Source organism: Oryx dammah, unplaced genomic scaffold, assembly GCF_014754425.2.
Source record: "Oryx dammah isolate SB20612 unplaced genomic scaffold, SCBI_Odam_1.1 HiC_scaffold_8, whole genome shotgun sequence".
NCBI classification, from domain to species: Eukaryota; Metazoa; Chordata; class Mammalia; order Artiodactyla; family Bovidae; genus Oryx; species Oryx dammah.
Window position 1 is genome coordinate 28832754 of NW_024070192.1, and position 19665 is coordinate 28852418.

Sequence of the window (19665 nt, forward strand, 5' to 3'; positions counted from 1 at the left end):
CAAACACCTCCCCAAACCGTTAGCATCCGTGCGCTGCAGAAGGATGCGCCAGTGCTGTGCTTGAGTGTATGAAAAAAATTTAATTCAACAAGAAATTACTAATGAAGATTAAGACTGGTCCTCCAGTACCAGTCTTTTAAATTATTTGCTCCTTGAGATTCGGTGAAATGAAAACATTTGATGACAAACACTTGCCCACAAGGAATCAAAGTGAAAGTATAAGCACAAGGCGGCATGCAGCAGAAGGGCCGTCTGCTTCTCCTAAGCCCAGGAGGACACACAGCCGAGAGGGTCCGTACCACGTCACCTTCCAACTTGGCCAGTGACACATCAGCTAACCTGAGACACCAAAGCCTTCAGTCACAATCATCTACTGTAGCTATGGACTGGTGGACAGGGCAGTTGGATTTATTTGCAAACCAAAAGCTTTGCTGCATCAAATGCAGGCAAATACCCAAGGTGGGGTTAATTACCAGTGTGCGTAACAGCGGGGTACGTACACCTCAAATAAGCCTTTAAAATGTTAGAAACTGAACTAGAACAATATCCATGCAGTACTATGTTTTCAGTGCTTCTCATTAAAAAAAACCTGCCCTGGAAATTTACAATATGGCAGAATTTTGTTTCTCCTTTAGACCCTAATACGTTAATGTACAGATTTTATGGCAGCATCTGTTAAAAATCTAAACATCTCCACAAGATTTTAAACATCACCGGGAATCTGAGCTTAGAGGAGACAAAATTGGATAAAAGTACAATGCCCGTGACAGCCAACACCATGGAACTGGGCTGTATGACGTTGTTTGGAAGGCAAGTGTTAAAAAGGTAGACGAGAGATTTTTAAAAAATCACCCCTAAGTTGATGTGCTGATTGAATATAAGTACACCAGATACTACAGCAAGGGGAACACTGCAAAAAAAGGTCCTCTATTTACAGAGTGATTAGAGACATCATGGTTTCTTTACAAACAGATGTAAGAACAGGAATTATCCACTTTTTAAAAACTCTACATGTCGACCCTCCACTATTACTATGATCCACGGAACTGCCTGTATCAAGGCAGTCTTTTCCAAACCTTATTTGACCCCAAAATGAATTTCCATCGTCTCTTTACCGTCCATGGTCCAGGCTCTCCAGAAAAGTCTCTGGGCACAAATCCTAGGCGGGCAGGCATTGGGCCTGCAGTTAAAAAGGAAGCCATCAGAAACTGGAGCCCCCCCAACCCTGGGACCCCTGCCCACAGGTCAGTCGTCGCTATCAGACAGCGTCTCGTACTGTGCGGACAGCAGTGGGGCCGGCTCCCGCTCCCAGATCCTGCTCGGCTGGTGCGGGGCAGCCGGGTTGGCCGAGGTGGGAGTGCAGGCGACGGGTGCGGGGGGCGTGCTGCTGAGCATCCGCATGGTCAGGGGGTTGTAGGGGAACTGTGTCGAGCCTGTGGAGAGAGGTGAGCATATCTGAGCGGGGTTCCGGGTGGGGGCAGAACAGACCTCCCCGCTGCACCGTTCCCAAGCAACCAACCGTCCAGAAGGACACAGCCAGTGAGCACTTGAGGCTGGGCTGCTGCTGAATCCAAGTGCAACTCCTGGATTTTTGGCTCAAACTAAGACTCTGATAACACAGGAGGAAGCAGGAAGTTTGGGGACAAGGGCCCAGCTGGTCAGTGGCAGACAGACCCAGGGACAGGCTGCGGAGGGGGACACACAAGCCTCACAACAGCACTGCACCTTCTGCCATGCCTAGATTGTGTCATTGTCTCCAGGAAGCCACCTACAATCTAAGAAATGCTAAAACCAGAGCACACGCCACAGCATCAGACACAAGAAGAAACAGTCATTGGTCTAGGAAGTTTTCAAACCAGTAAGCCCCTACTCTGCATGTGGTGGGAGAAACTATAAAGTGATTAAGTGTACCTCAAATTATGTTTTATAATACCAATAAGAAATTTGTAACTAAAGGAGGGCACAGTTCAGATTTTTTCATTGATGTATTTGTGGAGTTAATTCCTCTGAAAAGCACAGATGAAACTCTAAAATCCACAGCAACTATCCCAGTTTTACTTTAAAAAATAGTTCATTTTCAAGATGACCGTTATAGTGGAAGTGTTCATTACTCAGTCACGTCTGACTCTTTGTGACCCCATGGACTATAGCCCACCAGTCTCTGTCCATGGCATTCTCCAGGCAAGAGTACTGGCATAGGTAACCATTCCCTTCTCCAAGGGATATTCCCGACCCAGAGATCGGAAAACCCAAGTTTCCTGCATTGTAGGCGGATTCTTCACAGTCTGAGCCACCAGGAAAGCCCTCCATTATTATCACGGTTAATTCGTAATTTTTAAAAGGTTACAAAATGGGGACTTCCCTGGTGGACCAGTGGTTAAGAACCTGCTTCCAATGCAGGGGACTCAGATTTGATCCCTGGTCAGGGAACAATGATGCCACAGGTCAACCAAGCCTGTGCAGCCCAACTACTGAGCACAGGCAACAGCTAGACAGGCTGCTGCACCGCAATAGGAAGCCCTTGCACAGCAGTAAGAATGATGTCCAAGCACCACAACCAAGACCCAGTGCAGCTTATAAATAGTCATAAAAGGGCAAACATTAAAAATACCCTAGACTTTTGTTTTTGTCTGTAAAGATAGCCTACAGAGGGGTGCCGGGTTTCTTCCGTGTTTGGTCTTGGTTCCCATTAGCTCCTAAGAACTTTCTCTAAGGACATCTGTGCAGAAGGCGTGGGAGAGCTGAAGCCACAGGCCCCAGCCGTGAACCTGGGTCAGGTGCCGCCACCAGCTCCCCACAGGTGCAAGGGGCCTGAGGGCAGCTGTGATCACAGCTCTTCCTCTCTGCTAGTAATCATTCTTAAAATTTCTCAGATTATGTAAATTCAGTTTCTATTAAGAACAGTGGAACCCTTTAACCATACCATAATGGAAAGCATTTTTTAGCAGAACACCTGATTTTAGGAGCAGCACTAACCAAGGCCTTGGCATCAGCTCATGCGGATCTGCACCCTGGCAGCAGCCCCTCACCTGTCGAGGAAGGTCTGTCCTCCCAGGCCCAGCCCGGCGTCTGCCTGTGGTAGTCCCCTTCTGAGTGCACGGAGGAGACCGATGAGGGCCGCTCCGCTCCCAGGTAGCCCTGCCCTGGGACAGGCGATTTCGATTTCCTGCTGTTAGCCTTGCTGAGCAGCTTTGGTTTGCAAACTCCTCCTGAAAGTGGAATAAACTGTCATTACTGACACACAGTAGTCACATTCACAAACCGAAAGAGCACCCCAGTGCTGCTGACCATCTGCTGCAGGAGAAAGCGGGATGGGAGCATGAAGAGTCCAGACCCTGGTAACACACGAGAGCCAGAACTCACTCGCAGCAACTCAAGTCAGAGGGGTGTGTCCGTCCTCATGCCATAAACTCAGAAACAGGTAACCAAGAAACGAACGTTTCTGAAACATCATTTCTTTCTTAGCCTTGGAGCACAAAACTGCTAAGAAGCCGAAAACTAACTAACAAAAGTCTTAAATCCTCACTCTCTCTGCCCTCATCAATCAACAGAAGAGTGAAGAGCGGAAGGAGAAAATCTGCACGAGAAGCCCCTTCAAGCTGTTGGGCATCAGCTGGGCCGGGCAAGTCAAGGAAGCCCTTTCTGCCTCTCCAGGCTGTTTAGTTGGTTTGCAGGACTGCGAAGCCCTAACTGGGCTCTCACACAGAACATTAAAAGGATCTCAAAGAGATCAGAGCCCAGGTCAGCAGCCCCAGCAGAATGGTTTCACCCTGCCCCCAATCCTTGGGGTACAGAAAAAAGGGAGAAAAAGCATTTTCTACCCCTCTATCTGGAGAGAGAAGAAATGCAAGTCCTTGGTGATGAGGACAATATAACACAACAGAAAATGGGGGTGGGGTGGGGTATACTTCAAACACTGGGGGAAAACTTCACAATACATGAAGGCCATTTACAAACGAAGCTCCAAGATCACCAAAATGAATGAGGCTTATGAAAAGGCTTATCAGGAAGTCAAGCCGTGAAGGAAAAGGAAACACCGGTGCAAAGGAGAAATTTGAGAGTGAAAGCAACAGAAAAAGGATCAAGACGATTAAAACAATGAGAAGCTAACAGAGTACAAAGACTATCCAGCGAAAAGGCAACTTTCTCAAATGGAGAAAATAACTAAGGAACATCTGATACAATTTTTCCCTGAACAGGGAAACTGGGAAGGTGCACACCCGCTCTGGTGATCAGGGCATCGACACAGGCTGAAGAACACTAACACACTGATGTACTTACTGAAGTTGAAGAAAAAAGGATTCTTTGGGCGGATAAAATGTCATCACTAAAAAAAAAGGGAGGTGGTGGGGGAATCTAGTCTTACTTTTTACACAACAATGAATGCCAGAAGAAATACAACCATGTTTACAGGAGGTTTTGAGAAAAGTATGTGTCTTAATAGTAGGTTGGTGCAAACGTAATTGCAGTTTCAGACCGTGAATTTTAAATCATAACTAAGCTCAAACAGATCTTTATTAATTAAAATAGGAACCCTTACAATCAACATATTTTTGCCATTGAGAAGTAAGTTTGTTTATTTCTGTAGTGTAAAAATCTGTACTTTGTGATTCAACGAACTCTTGGAAAGCATTTTCTGCATCTTGCTGGTTGTGGAAGCCTTTTCCCTGCAAAAAGTTATCAGGATGCTTGAAGAAGTGGTAGTCAGTGGGCGAGAGGTCAGGTGAATATGGCAGATGAGACAAAGCTTCAGAGCCCAGTTTACACGTCACAGCACCAGTGCTTCAGGAGTTGGACAGTCCGGCTCCGTGGGGAACTGGGCTCTGTTTGCCACTGCCAGCTGTAGTTTTCGGTGCATCTCATCGATTTTCTGAGCACACTTCTCGGATGTAATGGTTTTACCAGGACTCAAAGCTGTAGTGGATCAGACGGGACAGCAAGACCATCAGTGACCCTGACCTTTTTTTTGGTGCAGGTTTGGCTTTGGGAAGTGCTTTTGGAGCTGCTTCTTCCAACCACTGAGCTGGTTGTTGCTGGCTGTCCCATAAAACCCACTTTTCATTTCATGTCACAATCCAAGAAATGGTTCATTGTTGTATCGAATAAGAGAAGACAACACTTTAAAACAATTTTTTTGTTAGCTCATATGGCACCCACTTATCCAGCTTTTTCACTTTTCTGATTTGCTTCAAATAGCTGTAGAATGGTCAACACTGAGTTCTTTAGCAATTCCTTGTGTGCTTGTGAGAGGATCAGCTTCGATGATGGCTCTCACTTAGTTGTTGTCAACTTGGAGTGGCCAGCCACGATGCTCTATCTTCAAGGCTCTCATCTCCTTTGCAAAACTCCTTGAACCACCACTTATACTGTATATTCATTAGCAGTTCCTGGGCCAAATTCGTTGTTGTGAGTTGTCTCCACTGCTTTATGACCCATTTTGAACTCGAATAAGAAAATCGCTTGAATTTGCTTTTTGTCTAACACCATTTCCATAGTCTAAAATAAACATAAACAGCAAGTAACAAGTCATTAGCAAAAAAACATAAAGCAAGAAGTGTGCATTAAAATGATGTATAACATAACCACATTTAAGAAAGTATTCCAATATCAAACAGCAAATTTCAACCATGCAAAAACTAATTACTTTTGCACCAACCTAGTATTGTAATACCTGCCAAACTGTTAAACAAAGGCAGCAAAGAAGACCTTCTCGAGCAGGAAGGACCTCAGGACACAGCAGCCTTTTTGAAAAAACAGGGTATGAAACCTCACCAAGAAATGCCATGATAAAAAGACTACACAACAAGCAGAACTCTGTAAATCACCAATATTATAACTTAAAACACACACACAGACATTTAAAATCAACAAAACTTGAAGGTTAGAGCAGAAATTAGAAGACAAGTGTCTCATCTTTGAGAGCAGGAAGTGAATTTATATTGTCCTAAAGTTAACATATATAGGGAAAAACAAAACCACTCATCTCTTTAATCATTTTCTTATCCTTAGTGAAATCTTTTGTGTGACCATAACAGGAGAACAAACTTGAAATATTGCTGACCTTCAGTTTATTTTTAAGGCATAAGAGAGATTCTCAACAGATTAAGAAAAAAGCTTATATATAAACATATAAAGCATAGAGTCATGGTTTTTTGTGTGCTTATAACACGATGTATAATGACTTCATTCCAATAAGCTACCCTTTTTAACACTAGCCTTCTATACAATGTGATCAAAAGGATTTTTTTCCCCTTATTTTTTTCTGTGGCTTATAATTCTTTTATATGGGGCCTGTCACTTTTATTACAATAGCAAGTCACTTTGATTCAAAAGCAGAATATGAAATTGCATCAGTATTACAATTACAATGTATGCACACAGATAAGGACTACATGAAAACAAAAACACTGATACACTGGAGGGTGACATTCTGGGTAGAAATTTTCATCCCTTTTAATTTTATGTCACTTATAACATGTCTGAAGAGGCTGAAGAAAAGTTGAGGTGACTGAGCACATAAGTGAAATGTCTCCATGACCCATCAGAACCTGGGGTACGGACTGGCTTTTTCTTGGGAGACATGGTGAAGAGCACAAAACTGAGCCCCTTACCTGAGTGAGGTGATGGGTCCCCTTCCTCCCTCCGGGTCTCGCCGCTGGTCACCACTGAGGTGCTGGCGCCCCCAGGCCCCACTGCCACCGGCTGGGGCATGACCACCCCATGATCCTCCACTTTGTCGTCAAAGCTCCCCATGAGCGCCTTCCGGATGATGTCCTCCAGCCCGAGGTTACTGGCAGGGTCAGCAAAGGAGTGGCCTCTGGAGCTCACGGAGCCTGCAGGAGACGGCACAGCACCTGCCTGACTCTGAGGGAGGACGGGAGCAGGAACCGCCCAGGACACACGGCCCGGCACAGTGTTGACAGCACAGCCCCACAGAGGCAGCTAATCCCCCGAGAGCATGCGCTTTCCTGTGTTAAATTAGGCACCCACTGGTGTGAAAGTTGCTTGACGGTTTTCTTCTCTTTTTAGCTCAACAGTTTTGATTCTCTGTTCATTTATGTTTTCAACAAGTACTTACTGACCCTCAATTCACTTTTTACTGTGACTGCCTCCGTGTCCCTCCCCGACTAAATGATGTTCCTGGCATGCAGCCAGTACGCAATGCCTATTTGCTGTACTGACTGCTACTGTATGAGTTTTCTGAGTCTTACCTGAGGTGGTGACTGCTGGCAGATTAAAGATCTCAGTTCCTGGCTGAGCAGCTGCTGTATTTAAAACAAACATTCAAGTTAATTAACTGAGATGTGATGATCACGTGCACGGAATGAGATAAAGTCTCCAAAAAAAAGTCTACAGTAAATTAACAGTATTTTCCATGATCAACTTTATTCTTTACCCATTAAGTGAAGGTAAAGAGAAATAATTACTTTTTTAAGTAAATCAGAACAGGAGTAATACAGCCCAGGAAGGAAAGGACCTTCTGCAGCACCAGAGAAACACACGTAGGAAGAAGCTGGCCTCAGGACAGGAACCCAAGGTTCTAGGAACCCAAGCTTCTAATCTCACAGCCAGGTGTGAGATTAGATCCTGGGGAGAATGCCCCCGTGAAAGGAACGAACATGACCATGTGTCCCTGCTGCAGTTGCCAGGGTGAGGCAGAGATCCTGCCTGTTGGTTCTGTTCATTTCTGCTAACTGTGCAGTCTGTCATTTGCTCTATTTGAATGACAGCAGCTCAGACAACCTGGGAAGTACTTGTAAAGCACTGTGCCCAAAATGGAAGAAGTTTGGGAACAGAAACAGTGTTTCTATCATGCCTTCCAACTCAAGGTTGAAAACTTGAAAAAGAATCCAGGAAGTAAGTTAGTAGCCAGACAAGCAGTGTCCCAGAGAAGGGCGGCCCTGCACCAGGGAGGCCTGTCCACGCAGATTGGGGTGAGGGGGCCTGGATGCTGACTCCTGGGACAAGGAGACAGGGGCGGGGAGGAGGCGCCTCACTTATGGGTCAGGGAACAGTAAACCAACTGAACCTGAAAACAGCACAAGGGGGTAAGGAGGGCCTTGTAGTTCTCATAGAAACCTGGAGAACAGGACTCATTCCTTTCACAAATACATACCATTATTTGTGAAATGATACAAGCCATACAAATACAAGCCATTATTTGGCTGAATAAGAAAATCATGTTCTTATTGGTCAAAAATGGTCAGATGAAGACAATTTCTTATTGTTCAACCAACAATAACAGACTGGACCCTGTGGGGTTCAGGTTAGCAGGTACTTCCTGAGGCCCTCAGAGCAAAATCACCTGGGAGCTGAGTGAAACGCCCATTCCCAGATCCCTGCATTGCTCTGGACTGACGGGAGTAAGACAGGCTTACGAGAGGACATGATCGTTCCTCAGAGGTGGGGAAAGGCAGTTCTACAGTGCTGGAGGCAAACCAACATCTCAGAGCCCTGCTGAGCAAGACCTGGCTTCTGAGGAGACACAAAAATCAGCCAAAGAAGCAGAAGAAGAAACTGGAAACAGCAGTACTGAAAACCAAGGGAACAGCATTTCTGGAAGGAGTAAGTTGTTCACTAGTGTTAACAGCAGCAGGGAGAACAGAGTCGCTAAGTTTAGAGCATGAAGGCTTCTGCAAAGTAAAAGCACTGATGTCCTCAGTGGGAACCCTGAGCTGAGGCGAAGCCATCTTGGTTGCCGAGGGCTTGGACTTCTCAAATCTAGTAATTAAGAGCTGGGATAACTACACAACAAGTGACAGTGACACTGGGCTAATAATCCTTTCTCCTCTGGGACTTTCAACCTTTGTTAATCACCATGTCACAGATCCAAACATAACTCCACCTGGCAGTTCCTAGTTGGCAGGGTTTACTGATGGTAGAAACCCTGGGTTCTGCAGGGCTTCCCCAGAACCTTGGATCACTGGATACATGTGAAGAGAAGGGGATGAGTGAACCTGGCTGATGGCGTGAGTGTGAAAACAGCAGGCAAGGAAGGTTGTGGGCATTTATGGGCAGCCCTGGGGAGGGTGTCGAGTGCTGAACTACTGGCGGCATGGACTCTGGAGCTAGCACCCATGAGTCTGAACCACAGTCCCGCCACCTCAACAGTCACTAAACCCAAGCCTCAGTGTCCTCATCTACAAAGTGGAGATGATGCTAGCATGTGGCATGGAGAGTGTTGTGAAGGTGACACGAGATAATCCACATTCACACTGACAACAGGGCCTGGGGCAGGCAGTGGTGCCCAGGCCATGCACCATCTGCTGCCACTGCCTTGAGGCTGGCACCATCCTCAGTTGTGGGAGGTGTGCTTCGAAGGTAATCCACAAAGACTCGTAGAGCAAAGAAAGGCACAAACAAGTACACACAACCTGGTCCCACACTTGGTGTGACAGACACAGGATAGCAGGGAGAGGTATGGGCCATGGGCAGCTCATCGCAGGAGGCTGGTGTTGGTACCAACACTAAGTCACTGGAACTGAACACACAGGTCATCGAAACACCCAGTGTGGTCCCAGACCCCCTTAAGATGATGAATTGGGGATGGGTCCTACCATGGTACTCAGAACCCACTGAAAGGCTAACTGAATGAAAGGTTTTTAGTGACCAGCACCTGGGATGGTAGGAATGCTTAGAGCTGGCTGCCTGTGCACGTCCACACTGGATAGACAACTAGAGGAGCACAACCTTGTCTGCAGACAGCTGAATGGTCTACCCAAATGAGGGGTAGACCAGGGGGTAAACACTGGAGAGCCAATCCAGCCCCACGTAAGACACACACTTCTGAGACCCACACTTGTTCAAAGAGGAAATGGGCAGCTGTGCACGTGCTGGGTGGGGCTCCCTCACAGAAAGCCCCCAAGCAGAGCCAACGGAGGCCTGTGGAGGAGTTCATATCACATGTGCTTGGACCGGCCTGCCAGAGCCCTCATACTCAAGGGTTACGTGAGAGGCAACATGGAGCTATCATTATTTATGCACATTTTATGGGAGTTCATGAAAGAAATCCCACTTACCCATATCAGAGTCACCTCCACCAGAGGAGTTCAACTTACGAAAAATCTCTTGCTTCTTTGACTTCACCATGGGGGACGTGCTCTCGAGCTTGGTAAAGAATGAAGGCAGGTAGCTTATGCTGCCTGGTGAGCGGGAGTCATTCCTGCTGGGAACAGCCATTTGTTACCACCATGCACTCCTACTCCCCTCCCTGCCCCACCCCCACCCCCTGCAAGTGCCAGGCCTGAGGCCCTCTCCGTCTGAGCACTGACATATCTGGGGCCAAGAGGACGTCAGAAAAGGAGCCCTGGAGTGGAGACGGTCTAGAACTGAGAGAGCAAACAGGTGGTAACAGGAGCCCTCAAAACAGCTTGCCATGCTCCCGTCTTCTCTGCAGCACAGACCCTGGTGTATTGAGGGTGACCACATAATCTGGGGGCCATTTAACCAGCAAAATTACTTTGTGTAAGACTGTAACCACTAGCATACCTGCCTATAAAATAGCAAGCACTCACACCTAAGCAGTAGACAGTTAGACCTAACAGCACAGCGACAATGCAGAAATAAAACTGCATTATTTGTTAGAATCTTTCCAGGCCTGCATGAGCGGAGTATCATATCTGCAGCTTCCTATGCTAATACATTTAGAAACACAAGTCTCCTCAACTAGCTCAGGACTACCCAGGAGCCAACTAGTGCCAGAGACGGTAACAGAGAACACATGAAAGGTGCTGATAACCTAATCGGGTCCATCACTCAAACGTGACAAAGAAGGTAACAAAAAAAATGACTAAGACGTCTCTGTCCTCAAAAACTCACAAGCTTAGGGGAAAACATGTAAACATATAATTGAAGTTAACATCATTCCCTTTCCAAAACAGGATTTCTTCCTCATTTCACTGAAAGGTACCAGCACCTACTTGGGTACCTGTGAATTATATAGGGGCCAAACTAAAAGCGTTTAAACCCAATGGAATAAATATCCACTAATTCACAGGGTGGGGGTAAGGGTTAGAAACTGGTGAGAAAACAGCAAGCAGTGCTCACTGCAACCTTCCACACACTGCACATGACACCAGGTGCCTGGCAGGCACTTCAGGGGCTCAATGTCCACACAGACAAAAAGGTTTTAAAAAAGATCCATAAGGAATTAATTTCAAGGAGAATAATGAACAATTACTTTCTATCATCTACTTAAATATAAGAATTTCTTCAGTAAAATCCACTAGCATTTGATTGCTAGGAAAATAAAGTGATTCTACTGACATGATTGAAAGAGAAAAAACTGCGCTGACTTCAGGGAAACGGAAGGCAGGAAGTGCGAGCATGCACATGCGCGCGCGCACAGCCACATGGTGCTGCCCCTACGCACCTCTGCTCCGTGGGCTCGGCTCCACGCTGGGCCAGCAGCAGCACACTGTCCTGCTTCTCGTGCACAACAGGAACCTGAGGCGGGGAGATGGGCTCATAGGGCTCTGAAGAGATGTGACTCCTCTCTGGGGACTTTCCAGGCCTGATGCTGCAACATATGAAATGTGAGACTGTCTTCCCAGGGCTCACCTCGGCTCCCCCTAAACACACACAGACACTGGTTAGCTGGTTACTTTAGTCATTTCAGGGAACAAAAGTTGACACTGAATATTAGAAAAAAGTCACCTCAAATACTGTGAATATTAATAGATCCCACTTATCACAACTAAAGATCCTGAGTGCCACAGTTAAAACCCAGCACAGCCAAATTTTTTTTTTTTTTAATGAATAAAAGCCATCAGTGACCTTTAATATATGTTTTCATTATCATTATAGGTTAGTATCGTTTGCCATTTCTTTCCCCAATTACCCCATCCAATTAGAGGTGGCCATTTTTTACCATTTCTTTTAGCTCTTTGATTATTTAGATGATTTAGAGGTAACTACCAATCTTAGGCTTCCCTTGGGGCTCAGCTGGTAAAGAATTCGCATGCAATGCGGGATCGAGACCTGGGTTCAATCCCTGGATTGGAAAGATCCCTTGGAGAAGGGAAAGGCTACCCACACTCCAGTATTCTGGCCTAGAGAATTCCATGGACTGTATAGTCCATGAGGTTGCAAAGAGTTGGACATGACTGAGTGACTTTCACACTTTACCAATGGTATATACCTTTCTTGGTGTATCAAAACTTGAAACAGTAGCTATCAGTCTTACCACAAAAGATAAAGGACTTGATTACCTTCTCTATATTGATTTTAATCTTTAGTTTGTCTACTTTATATAGCCTGCTCAGCCATTTTTATATGATTACAGCATTTACATTGTTCCAGAACTCTAGAACAACTCCTCTGTGTTTTGCTTATAGGTTGAAAAATCAATTAATGGTATTTTATAACAGTATGGATTATATAAATATTTTAAACTATAAAACAAGGTAATCTGAAAGAAATGTAACATTCCTCATTCAAAAGCAAGGTGCAGTGATGTGGAAAAAATCAAAATGATTTGTTTCTCATAAATGGCCATCAACTGTTCAAAATCTATATAGCACTTTGTATCAAGAATGTATCATGAATGATTGTTACAACTTTCTGTTCTTCTTTGATAACTGAAGCTCTTTTTTGTTAAAAGAGAATGCTTTCATCATGTCCTTAAGATCATCCAGCTGCTTGAGATGACTTATGTCATTTGCAATTTACTTCACAACACTCCAGTTTGAGAGGTGGGGATAATGAAACACATGGGGCCTGTGCTGGGTGCTGGCATGTTACACTTTCTCTACTTCTGTATGTTCAAAAAAATCCCACAATAAAGTTTTTTCCTAAAGGAGTATCGTTCAGCTTATTAAATACACTGTTCTTACTCCTTTATCTTACTTTATCTTGTACTTACTCTTCTCTGCTAACTTGGGGGCTGGCAGGCAGGCTGGAGAACCAGGCCTGCTACAAAATCAATTGCTGCTTCCACTGCCCTGGTCCATCCACCTGCCATGTGTCTCCAGATATTTGCAGAGTCCTTGACCTGCTGAACCCCAGACTCGTTCTCATATCTTTATGAACTTGACAAATCTGTGTGCTGCTTGCTCTCCATCAACTAACATGCGCACCAACACTCAGTCCACTACCTGCAACTTCCCAGCGCAGAGCCCTGGGGAGAACACTGGAGAGAGCCCTGTACTGAGCAGCCTCACATTATTCAACGCCAGCTTCCTAAACATCTGAACACACTGTGATTCTGAAGACCCAACATTACCAACCACCCATGCCACAGCACTGTCTGCAAACCCACAAAGGACAGCAATCAACTTGTGGACACATAATAAAAACATATAGGACCAACTGCCCAGACAGTGGACATTCCAAGAATAATATACAAAGGAAAAACTCTCATTTACACTTTCCAGGGAACGAAGGTGAAGAAACTCTGGGTAAGAAATGAATCCCCTATCATGAAGGTAGAGTCCGACTGTCTCACTGCTGGGGAACCTACATGTGGCCAAGGGAGACCATACCTGGCCCTGGATTTGTCCACTAGAGTTTCTGGAGAGACTCTTGAGCCTGGTCTCTGATGGTGAGCAGACTGAGACTGAGATTCTGGGCTGTAGCGGTTTGATGTTTTCGTCCTCACAGGTGTAGACACCAAGGCAGATGGTGAACTCTGGAATGTAGAAGTGGAAGGCTGCTGGGGAGGCTGCGAGGAAACTTGATTTCTAGCAAAATCTTGTGTGATAATTTGCTGTGAATGAGAAAAAGAGGAACTGGTTAAATCCATTGAGCACTTGCAAAAAAAAAAAGTGTAACATAAAAAAAATCTAGATATCTTTATTGTGATTCTATGTGAAATGTGGCCTTCTATGTGATCTTGTACAGAGACCCCACTAACTAATAAAGAGTAGTGAAAAACTCACGCAGATGTGGTCAGCAAGTGTGATGAGCCGGTGTGTCCGGGGCACCTGTCCCGCTCCCTCGGCTTGTGAGGGGGGCGGCGGCGGCTGCTGTGGGGCCGGGGACTCCTGCTGCGGCCGGTAGTGATGCAGTGGTCCTTCATACTGTCTGGGGGCTTCGTCTAACAGGGGACAGACAGACGGCTTACTGCAGGGAGGCCCACCTTTCACTCATGAGCAAAGATTAAACAGCTCAGAGAAACACAGGATGGGGAATTCATATCTTAATTTTGAAGAAAAAATATTTATTCACTGAGAGACATCAGAAGATTAGCATAGAATAAAATGTGAAAGCACAAGTGGGCAAACAAAATTAATACCAACTATTTTCAGTATCATTAGAACATATTTTAAAAGTCACTGATGACTTAAAAATAGTTTTCCATTGAAGTGAAGTCGCTCAGTCATGTCCGACTCTTTGCGACCCCATGGACTGTAGCCTACCAGGCTCCTCTGTCCATGGGATTTTCCCGGCAATAGTACTGGAGTGGATAGCTATCTAGACTCATAGAAGATTACTCTAAAACAAAACTAACAAAATGAGCTATTTCTGAACATGCCCTGGACAGACAACAGGAAGCACACGTGAAGACACAGGAGACCCACTTTCTGCCTGGCTCGCCTTCACGACCTCCGGCTGGTAGGCCGTCAGCCTCTCCTGGGGTGGTGCGGGAGAGCTGGCAGGGCTTATCACCTCAATAGCATCGCCAGGTGTTTCATACCGGTGAGAAGATACTTGAAGAAAAGAAAAGAATCTATTTTAAAACTAATCTTATGTCAAGCTCAGAAGTTCCAAGCTCTTCAAATCTATTTGCATATTTTCAGGTTTTACTCATCAGAAATATTCAATGGCACCTCAGGTTAATGAAAAAACAAACAAGGAGCTCAGTGCATTGTGGCAAAGGTCAGTTAATCACTTCCTTGGGCTCTTCATCTTGGCAAGGTACAGAGTTTCCTGAAAATCTGCAGGCTCTAAAACCTTGAGGTGAAGCAGAAGAGAAACAGAGCTCGACCTTCTGCTGGGGGCTGAAAAAGAAAATCACCAGGAAATTCATCACAAGAGATTAAACCAATGAGAGGAGACCTCAGCAGTACATACTTCCAAGTCACTTCCATCCCGGATAGTCTGCTCTTCTTCACCAGGACAACTTCAACGCTGTGGATTAACATCATGTAATAATTTTCTCAAATCACTGAGTGCTCCTGACGAAAATGACTCCCATTTTTAGCCCCATGTTACACCATGAACATGAACAGAGGTGGCGGTGAATGTCTGCAGGGAGGAAGGGAGCACGCGCCATCACAGCAGGGCCCTCCAAGAGATGGTGCCCTTGGGAACTGAGGGTCTAAGCAGTGGGGGTCCAAGCACTTTCCTCAGTCCTACCAGGGCCTCAGACTCGAGAACAGGGGAGCTGCTGGGGAAGGGTGTGACCTCCTGCTCAGGACCCTTCTGACTCAAGAGTGCTGTGCACACTTTTGGGTGCACTGAAGCATCTGAGGAAATGATCAGAGGCCCAAAGAGTATATGACCCTGGCCAGATCAGCAAGCGTGGTCAGGTCTTGGACACAGGGTAGAAGGTGGGAAAGAACTCCTCTACTAGTGCACCACCCACTGCTCCAACCGCAGCTCTACAGCCCTCTCCCGCCCCCACCAGGTCAGGGAAGCTGCAAGGACCTGGCTCTAGTATACTTAGGACAGAGATCTGGTAACAGGGGTGGAAATCAGCTTTGGAAACTAAAATATGTCACTATATGCAAACTAACTGGTACTACTTTGGGACAGGCACCAATCACTGTTCACTGTTTGGGTGCTGCTCCCAAACTCTGCTCCCCAGGGCAGCACAGGCGGCAGGAGGCCTGGTGCTCCTGGGAGCTCAGTGCCCTTGATGTCTGGGGCGGGGGCCAGGAAGAGGGGGTTTGAGGAAGAAGAACTGAAAGCCACGCTGGGTAACTGGGAGGAGCCTGGGTGCTTCACACAAGTAATCGAGTCAGTGATGAAAATAAAACTACGCTCAGAAACATAAACCATCAGAAAAGCAGTCAGACTGCTTGCAGACATTCTGTGATGCAAAAAGGAAGTGATGTCAGGTAGTTAGCAAGTGTTCCACAAGCCCCAGGATGGTTACCACGTGTGTGCCAGTGACTTCCCGCCAGACGACCCAGTCACACAACTAGAGACTGTCCCAATTTTCTGTAGGTACAGCACCGATTTTGCAGATTTCCACAGTCCAGGCTAACAGATATCTTTCATGGACACATAGGGCTACCAAGCTTCTCTCCAGACCTCAGCCATGGGGCTGTTTACCCAAACAAGTCAGGATCAGGTGCAGACTAGCCAGAACCTTGTATTGCACGCTGGGCAGTGCACAGGACCCCACTGGTCACAGTCTCCGACTCTACTCGATTCACGAATGGAAATGAGAGGTTACTATGTGTAGTTACATTACTTCAATACTAAGGAATATGTGTTTAAATACTTGCCTTCAGAAATTCAATAGAGAATTTAGGATGTAGTTAAAAATACATTTAAAACAATTTTTCTAGTATTTTACTGTAGGTTGCTAAATTCTTACACTTGCTCAAAATCCAACTTATAAGAAATACCAATTACCAATAACCATAATTATCAATAAGGTGGTCTTTTAAAAATATCTGTATCTTAGAAAAAGGTTACTAGTGGCTTTGGGGCACCACCCTAGACCCTGATGCACGCCTTTGGAAGTTCTCCTGAGGAACAAGGTCTCGAAGCGCGGAGCGTGTGACATACCCATTTGCAGAACCTGAAATGTGAGTGGCTCTGCCTCTGTCTGCCTCCCTGTGGCTTCATCCCCAGAAAGGCCAAGTTCCTCAAGGAAACACATGACAGTGTACTTAAGATGCTCAGATACTTAAAGGCGTAACAGCAGGAGAGACTTTTGTGCACCACTAACCCATACAACCTCTCCATTACATTCACACCGTGTGCTTCGCTTCCCCTGGAGTCAGGTGACTCCATGTGTGGTGCCGTGGGGCGGGCTCGGGCCGAGATACATACAGCTACTGGAAGAGTCTGAGCTCTGGGAGCCACGGTCCCTGCTGTCCTTGTCCGAGGCAATCTGCCGGGTGATGATCACGTCTATGAAGTTAGCTGCGGTAATGGTGGTCTTCCCTCGAGTCCTTAGCTCTTCCTCATATCTGGACTTGGGAGGAGGCCCTTTCTCTTTCCCAGCCTCAGAGTAAATTACTGCAGAGTGAGGCTGGGGCTTGCCACTCGGCAGGGCTGAAGAGGTGTACAGACACTGACCGGCTCTCTTCTCCGCCTCCAGGCTTTTCTGCTCTAGCTGCTGCTCACTGACTGCTGCCCTGCTCCTCACATTCTCTTCTAACCTGGTGGCGTCGTGCTTACTCTCTTTCGTTTTGGACACATCCATCTGGGGAGCAGATGCAGCAGCGTCCACAAGAGCAGCCAGGGCATCCGCAGCGGTGTTGTAACGGGAGGCCGGCAGGCCCTGACTGATGGAAGGGCCCCCGGCAGGCAGTGGCCTGAAAAGAAAACCAAAGCACAAGTCTGACGGGGAGACTCTCCCGGGGTGTTGGGGCGTCAGGAGGACAGACTGCGGTGAGCACAGTGTGCAACGCTATTGCAGTCACACGCTGATGAGCATGTGCAGCAGACGGCACGTCTGGTCCGAGTGCACACGGAGGCTTACATGATCCGCAGCTGCGCGCTAGGGTCCAGTGGGGTGATCACGCTGGTCCCGTTGGTTCCCTGGAAGACGCTGGGTCTCTGCTGCAGCAGGGTCTCCTGAGCTCTGACTGACGGGGATGGGGAGCGCACGTAGCCGTGGCTGCTGGGCCGGCCAGGCTGCTCCGAGCCTGCGGGGCAGAGGGATGCAGGGACGAGCCATCAGGAAGAGGCTGGATGGCAGCACAGGTGGTCGCTGACTTCCTCACATTCCCCAACAGAAGACAGGAAAGCAAGTGGAGAAAATCGCGACCCTGCTTTCTGGCCTTTCGAGAAATCAATGCTCTAAGAGTTTTCCAATAAAGATGCAATAAAACCACACTAGTAACTTGAGACAAAATCGTCAGCTACCACTTTACTCTCATTCCCATTCCTGTGACAAGTCTCTATCTTGATTCCAAAGAGAAACAAAAAACCACCAATACTGAAGCACTAATTCAAATCAGGAAGTTAGTCTCTGACTTTTCCTCATACTCTGGTGTGTTTCTTATTTCCAAAATCAGGTCTGGAGCAACTGTCTCTGAATCACAATGCAAATGATGAGTTTCTGCTGCAGCAGGGCTGAAGGCTGCCCAGCCCGCAGCTCCGTGGCTCCTCCACTTGACCATGGCTCCTGCAGCAAAGCTCCTTCACTCACAGGACCTCAAGTTCCTTTTCCTCACTCTCTCCTCCACCTCCTCAGGCTCTCAGACTCACTCTTTCTCACTTGAGCTGGCAGTTCTAGAAAACAGCCATTTTTTTTTCAGAGCAGGTATCACTTAGCACAGCCATTCCAGCAATTCTTTCCTGTCTGACCACACAGCAGTTTATGTGAGCATTCCCACAGGAGTGCATTCCTAGGACTGGATTATTGCTCATATTTTTTATGTCTCTGAAAAAGTTATCCCTGTTTATACTACCACTGACAGTGTGTAAGAGGCAGTGTTTCCTCAAACACCACAATACTATCAACCTTTCAAATGTCTGATGGAGAAAAATGATGTTTGCTGGACTTAAAGCTGCATGTTATTCATCAGTGGGATCACAAGCATTTTTAAAACATAGTTCCTACAGACATTATGTAGGATTTGTACCTGGCTCTCTTCAGTTAAGTCAATTTCTGCAGTTTCTGTACAACAACATACAATCAATATTACGGTGCTAGTTCATGATCCACTTCCCAGGTGGCTCAGTGGTCAAGAATCCACCAGCCAATGCAGGAGATGCAAGAGATGCAGGTTCAATTCCTGGGTGGGAAAATCCCCTGAAGAAGGAAATGGCAACCCACTTCAGTATTCTTGCCTGGAGAACCCCAAGGATGGCAGGCTACAGTCCATGGGGATGCAGAGAGCAGGACACAATTGAGTGATTAAACAACAACAAGAACAGCTCATGATTCATTAAAGCACCTCCTATGATCAGACACTGAGGGATTTCTTTTACATCAATCAGACAACCTTCTAAGCACACTCTGCATCCTCCCTTTACACGCCAACCCAAATGCCACACCTATCTTCAGGAATCTTCTGTGAGCCTCTGCTGGATGGCTTCAGCTTTAATGAGCTCTGAGCCCAGCGTTTTCAGACCCAACTGGTATTGCTAAATCCAAATGCCACCGTCCACACGACACCACCACTGCCTCCGCTCTGTCTGGCTCCTCAGCAGCCTATACACGCAAAGGCCCCGCTGCTGTGTCTGAGGGCATCCCACCCTGAGCACGAGGCTAGTGCCTCCACCCACCCGGCCGCAGGTAGAGGTCCGAGGAGGCCGCGGCAAGGCGCTCCCGCTCCTTTTCCCGCTCCCGCTCTCTCTCAGCACTGGCCGCGGCTGCGAGGTGTGTCGAGTGTCCTGGAAAACACACAAACCTGCAGCCTGAGGACAATAACGCCAACCTGGCAAGTCCATCAAACAAGCTTTACCTTCTCAAGTGACTGAACATTTTTCTGAAAGCTCCAAATCTGAGCAGTAGGAAGTGTGCTTTGTTAACAGTTTCAGTGAAAATGGAGCATAACATGAGCTCCCAGGAGCTCTCAGAAGATCTAGGGACAG

General features: G+C 46.6%; 1 protein-coding gene across 22 annotated transcripts in view; it reads right to left on the bottom strand.

Annotated features, from left to right (window-relative positions):
- Positions 1 to 60: 60 nt before the first annotated feature.
- The window catches only part of NCOR1 (nuclear receptor corepressor 1), a 115594-nt gene continuing 95989 nt past the window's right edge, over positions 61 to 19665 (bottom strand). For 12 of the 22 annotated variants that reach the window (XM_040245890.1, XM_040245885.1, XM_040245897.1 and 9 more), the window contains 12 exons: positions 19357 to 19464; positions 17603 to 17768; positions 16948 to 17435; positions 14520 to 14648; positions 13878 to 14035; positions 13482 to 13705; positions 11372 to 11518; positions 10020 to 10162; positions 7212 to 7265; positions 6612 to 6833; positions 3030 to 3209; positions 61 to 1433 (listed from right to left, as the gene is read on the bottom strand). In XM_040245890.1, coding sequence (XP_040101824.1) covers positions 1246 to 1433; positions 3030 to 3209; positions 6612 to 6833; positions 7212 to 7265; positions 10020 to 10162; positions 11372 to 11518; positions 13482 to 13705; positions 13878 to 14035; positions 14520 to 14648; positions 16948 to 17435; positions 17603 to 17768; positions 19357 to 19464 — 2207 coding nt within the window. In that variant the 3' untranslated portion in view covers positions 61 to 1245. Of the gene's footprint in view, positions 1434 to 3029; positions 5497 to 6611; positions 6834 to 7211; positions 7266 to 10019; positions 10163 to 11371; positions 11519 to 13481; positions 13706 to 13877; positions 14036 to 14519; positions 14649 to 16947; positions 17436 to 17602; positions 17769 to 19356; positions 19465 to 19665 lie in introns of those variants that run through there. The other 10 variants (XM_040245905.1, XM_040245904.1, XM_040245899.1 and 7 more) reach the window with 8 other exon arrangements.